At 41.1% G+C, this 6,203-nt stretch overlaps 1 protein-coding gene across 1 annotated transcript in view; it reads right to left on the bottom strand.

Annotated features, from left to right (window-relative positions):
• LOC306925145 (scavenger receptor cysteine-rich domain-containing group B protein-like) overlaps positions 1–6,203 on the bottom strand; it is a gene marked incomplete at its 3' end in the record, with an annotated part of 797,673 nt that overhangs the window by 211 nt on the left and 791,259 nt on the right. The window contains exons 5-6 of the mRNA XM_079503827.1: positions 4,458–4,769; positions 3,681–3,808 (exon numbers count right to left, since the gene is read on the bottom strand). Of these exons, the coding sequence (XP_079359953.1) occupies positions 3,681–3,808; positions 4,458–4,769 (440 nt within the window). The remainder of the gene's footprint in view (positions 1–3,680; positions 3,809–4,457; positions 4,770–6,203) is intronic.

Genomic DNA, 6,203 nt, shown 5'->3' with positions numbered 1-6,203 from the left:
TACTTGCATTGTCTTTTCTTGTCAAACTGTCCAACAATTGCCTTCACTGCTGCAGAACAGACATGTTCACTGCTGCAGAACAGACATGTTCACTGCTGCAGAACAGACATGTTCACTGCTGCAGAACAGACATGTTCACTGCTGCAGAACAGACATGTTCACTGCTGCAGAACAGACATGTTCACTGCTGCAGAACAGACATGTTCACTGCTGCAGAACAGACATATTCACTGCTGCAGAACAGACATATTCACTGCTGCAGAACAGACATGTTCACTGCAGCAGAACAGACATGTTCACTGCTGCAGAACAGACATGTTCACTGCTGCAGAACAGACATGTTCACTGCTGCAGAACAGACATGTTCACTGCTGCAGAACAGACATGTTCACTGCTGCAGAACAGACATGTTCACTGCTGCAGAACAGACATATTCACTGCTGCAGAACAGACATGTTCACTGCAGCAGAACAGACATGTTCACTGCTGCAGAACAGACATGTTCACTGCTGCAGAACAGACATGTTCACTGCTGCAGAACAGACATGTTCACTGCTGCAGAACAGACATGTTCACTGCTGCAGAACAGACATGTTCACTGCTGCAGAACAGACATGTTCACTGCTGCAGAACAGACATGTTCACTGCTGCAGAACAGACATGTTCACTGCTGCAGAACAGACATATTCACTGCTGCAGAACAGACATGTTCACTGCTGCAGAACAGACATGTTCACTGCTGCAGAACAGACATGTTCACTGCTGCAGAACAGACATATTCAGCTCCAGTCTGACTTTTACACTGTCCCACCCAAGTGGTTTCTGATATACTTTTGTACACCCACGCACGCACGCACGCACGTGGGCACACACACAACACAAAATGCAGAATAGCCAATAAACTCTTTTATATTGCATGATGTTCACACAGTATGTGTGAACAACATGAGTCACAAAACTAATTCCTGCTGTAAAGGTGTCATTTTAGTTCAAATTCCATACAGTGTGGTAACTGTGTGTCACTGTGTATCCACTGATCTGCAGTCTGCTCTGCACATGCAGGGCATGGATAAGAATCAGAATCAATGTAATAGAGTGCAGGTGAGATTATTGTATTGCAAGCTTTCAACATGTACGAAACTTGTGGAGACAGGGCCTTCGCAGTGGCCGCCCCTTCTCTGTGGAACTCACTCCCAACTCACATCAGAGCTGCCCCCCCACCTTCCAAATGTTCAAAAGCACTCAAAACCCACCTTTTCAAACTGGCTTTCCCTACATACCCCCCCCCCCCCCCCCACACACACACACACACACACACACACACACACACACACACACACACACACACACACACACACACACACACACCCTTCTTGTTTGTCCTTTTTTTATTTTGATTCTAGTTTTTAACCTTTTAAACCTTTTAACTAGTTTTTCTAATAAAAATGTCTGTACTTTTCTGTAAAGCGACTTTGGGTACCCAGAAAAGCGCTATATAAATCGTATATATTATTATTATTATTAACATTTGCAGTTAAAGGAAGACTATATTGAGGGGCTTTTTGATTGATTGTGGAGCCATTTGAAAACCCAGACAAAAACATCCATCATTAATTTAAAGAATAAACAGACTGGAATAATACTATAGGCAAGTAAAGTTTTATTAAATTCTTCCACTGCTCAGTTTACAAGTTGATAAAAAACACATTATTCATATGAATCCCTCGATGTGAAGCTCAAACCACACAATGTAACTACTCACAACTCCTTGCAACATGCAACTATATACAAAACATAAACATTGAATTTGGTTTTTAATTCATGAAAATCTTTACCTTTTTGGGAATGTTTTTTTTGAAAATGTTCTGAAATAATAATAATTAAAAACCAAATGTAGGAAACAAAAGATAAAGAGACGCATAAAAATGTGTCAGACTGCGACCCACAAATAGATCCCGAGTCTCCCGACCCAGTGTTTGGTAAACTGTGCTTATAACCTTCTCAACGGCAATGCAAATATATACAATATGATCAAAAGACTTAATAAAAGCAAAATACATGACAGCAAAGCATAATATTATGCTGCAAAATAGAATAAAATAAAGTCAAATAAAATGAACCCTACATGGCATCACAATCTGGAACACGTCATCAAAGGCAAACATTTGTAAACGTCTGTTAAAAAAAAGGCACAAATAGCAAACAATGAAGATGAAGTTGCTGAACTATCCCTTTAAACCTACAGTATATCCTTAGTCGTCTGGAGTTTCTCAAGGTTCTATACTAGCCCCCCTCCTGTTTTCACTCTACACTTTATCTTAAATTAATACATTTTTCATTTACTCTATTATAAAGAGGGTAAAATAATGTAATTCCCACTGCCTTTTTCAATGCATTTGAGCATTTCAATAGGGTGACGAAGGCTTGAATATATGTGTGACACGTTGTTTTGGCTCGGCCCTCTCTGACGTGGCGGGAGGGATTTGTCAGAATACTGAGAATAGTGGCCAATATTCAACTCCTTCACACAGCACTGAACAGGCTGTATAGAGCTGTATAGTTGCAAATAATTTCACAGCTTTTCACACAATAAAATTGAGACAAAGTAGTATGCCAGCATGTTACTCTGCCTTTTAAAGAAAATGTAAATTCATCTTTAGTAATGGCAACCCACATACTAGGCCCTACTAACACTTCCTTTCATAATGCTACATGTACAGTGTTCATACAGTAGTTATATTTTACCTTCACAAACAACACCAGCATCTTCATAGTGATAACAGTCGTGGATCCCAAGTCCTGGATGGCTGCACTGTGAGAGACTTGTTTCACTGCCTGAACAGCTGACAGCAGCCAACCAGATTTCCCCACTACCCTGTCCGAAGCGTGCATTCCCTGGTGCTGCCAGAGCCCTTCCACAGCCTAACTGTCTACACACTACCTGGGCATCATTCAGATCCCACATATCCTCACACACCGTCCCCCAACTGCCACCATGGTAGATCTCTACTCTGCCAGAACAGGACTTTGGGCCGTCGACCAGCCTCACTGGAAAATCTGGATAATCAGTGAGAAGAAAATACATGAAGAACATGACAATTAGTAGCCTGAAATAAATCTCCAAAAGAAACCTAGTGCAGAAATGTCCTTGTAATAGGCCTACAGATGTGAAATAAAACGTGGACTGTACACCATGTATAGTATAGCCTATGCTGAATCACAAACCACAATTAAATTAGCACAGCATCAATCTTATATGAGTATATGAATAAATACAAATACAAATTGAAATAATTTAATTAATTAAATCAAATAAGCCGTATCTATGTCAGCCATATACACTAGTATGCCAGCATGTTACTCTGCCTTTTAAAGCAAATGTAAATTCATCTTTAGTGATGGCAACCCAGATACTACTAACATATACCTACTAACACATTCATAATGGTACATACACAGTGGACATGCAGTAGTTATATTTTACCTCCACAAGCAACACCAGCATCTTCACTGTGACCACAGTCGTGGATCCCAAATCCTAGATGGCTGCACTGTGAGAGACGTGTTTCATAGCCTAAACAGCTGACTTCAGCCAACCAGATGCTCCCACTACCCTGTCCGAAGTGTGCAGACCCTGGTGCTGCCAGAGCCGTCCCACAGCCTAACTGTCTACACACTACCTGGGCATCACTCAGTTCCCAACCATCACTACACACCGTCCCCCAACTGCCACCATGGTAGATCTCTACTCTGCCAGAACAGTTGTTTGTTCCGTCGACCAGCCTCACTGGATAATCTGGATAATCACCTGAGTGAGAAGAAAAAACATAAAAAACATGACAATTAGTAGCCTGAAATAAATCTCCAAAACAAACCTAGTGCAGAAACTTTTGGCATTTTTCATCCTCAATATGTACTTTGCTCAGCCAATCAAATCATCGCTATGGGGTGATCAGCCAATCAAATCATCGTGTTTGTGTTCACACAAACAGACAAAGCTGGGCATAGAAGGGGCTAGCGCCCCTCAAAAATAGCAGTGTAGCGGACATGTCATTGGTCATGTTAATGAATAAAGTTATGTATTTACATATTATAAAGCGGGTAAAATAGTGTAATTCCTACAGCCTTTTTCAATGCATTTCAATAGGGTGACGTAGGCTTGAATATACAGTACGTGTGACAGGTTGTTTTGGCTCGGCCCTCTCCGACACGGTGGGAGGGATTTGTCAGAATAGTGGAAATAGTCACACAGCACTGAACAGGCTGTATAGTTGCAAATATCTTCACAACTTTTCACAGGATAAAATTGAGACAAAGTAGTATGCCAGCATGTTACTCTGCCTTTTAAAACAAATTCATCTTTAGTGATGGCAACCCACATACTGTAGTAGGCCCTACTAACACTTCCATTCATAATGCTACATGTACACAGTGGTCATACAGTAGTTATATTTTACCTTCACAAACAACACCAGCATCTTCACGGTGACCACAGTCGTGGATCCCAAGTCCTGGATGGCTGCACTGTGAGAGACTTGTTTCACTGCCTGAACAGCTGACTACAGCCAACCAGATTTTCCCACTACCCTGTCCGAAGTGTGCAGACCCTGGTGCTGCCAGAGCCGTTCCACAGCCTAACTGTCTACACACTACCTGGGCATCATTCAGATCCCACCTATCACTACACACCGTCCCCCAACTGCCACCATGGTAGATCTCTACTCTGCCAGAACAGGAGTTTGGGCCGTTGACCAGCCTCACTGGAAAATCTGGATAATCAGTGAGAAGAAAATACATGAAGAACATGACAATTAGTAGCCTGAAATAAATCTCCAAAACAAACCTAGTGCAGAAATGTCCTCGTAATACAGATATGAAAAGAAAAAAAACTTGGACTGTACACCATGTAGCCAATGCTGAATCACAAAATACACAATTAAATTAGCATGGCATTAATCTTATATGAATATATGAATAAATACAAATTGAAAGAAGAAGACAGTGTTTAATTCATTAAATCAAATAAGCTGCGTCAGCCATACTAACTGTCTATGGATAAAAATGGCCGGTGCCACAGGCCCAAAAGCTCAAGGAATATAGATTAACCTGTGATGTCATGACATTTTTTTTCTATTCACTTGGTCATTAAGGTCCACAGAATGAGAGGTCTGCTCTGCCGGAAACATCGCGAAAAAAGGTTATGGCCATTTTTGTATACCACACCATAGACAAGGCAAAATCTTCCAAATTTCATCATACTTTAAGTAGCATGTGACAAACTAGGGGTTTTTCATGATTCGGAATCCATTCCAAGCATTAGCTTTGCACGAAAAACACTCCTTGGCCTAAATTCGTGTAAAAAGTGTTTTTTCATGCAAAACTAATGCTTGGAATGGATTCAGAATCAGGGAAACCCCCTAGTTTGACATGTCACATGCTACTTAAAGCATGATGAAATTTGGAAATGTTTGCCTTATATAGGTTGTCTATGGTGTGGTATATACAAAAATGGCCATAACTTTTTTCACAATGTTTCCGGCGATGTTATGACATCACAGGTCCTCTCAAATATTGGGTGACTGGCTCCCACACAAAAAATAGTTCCATGTGACAGAGCGGTCAAAGTTGCTCTATATGGCAGAAATAGCTACAAACGAAACAGAAAGTTGTCGCATTAAGATGCTCACCTAACACACTTGCCCTCACTGACTTAAGTGAATAATATAGCTGCAAGCAACGATAACAGGGGCCAAGCAATATGAAAAGAACTATATGCAATACGAACAATAAGCCATAGAAACAGAACACTGAAGTTGAGAGAAAGAAGAAGCCTACCACCTTTGTTCCTCGTGGGGAGACGCATATGTGTATTGAGGTTTTATTGCTGGCGGTCAAACGGTTCATGAGCTATGCCTGTTCAAAGGTAGCATTTAAACTGTATCGCCGTAGCACTTGGCCAATGGTTGTGGGCTTCATGTCTAAGCAGGGTGACATAGCCCTCTGCAATATTGCCGAATTTCGTGAAAAACAACTGCACATTTTGCCTGGAGCACCGACAGAAGAATGTATTAATAATTCAAAATAGTGGGTGATCTAAAGGTGAGAGGTCAAATGTCACGAAAGTTGTTTTGCACGAGGAGACAGATATGTGTATTGGAGTTGTATTGCCAGTCGTTTCGTTTTCATGCACAGAATATATTGGC

The sequence above is a fragment of the Electrona antarctica genome (genome assembly GCF_951216825.1).
Source record: "Electrona antarctica genome assembly, chromosome: 6".
Lineage (NCBI taxonomy): Eukaryota > Metazoa > Chordata > Actinopteri > Myctophiformes > Myctophidae > Electrona > Electrona antarctica.
The sequence above is the reverse complement of the archived record's forward strand: the minus strand, read 5'-3'. Positions and strand labels throughout refer to the sequence as shown.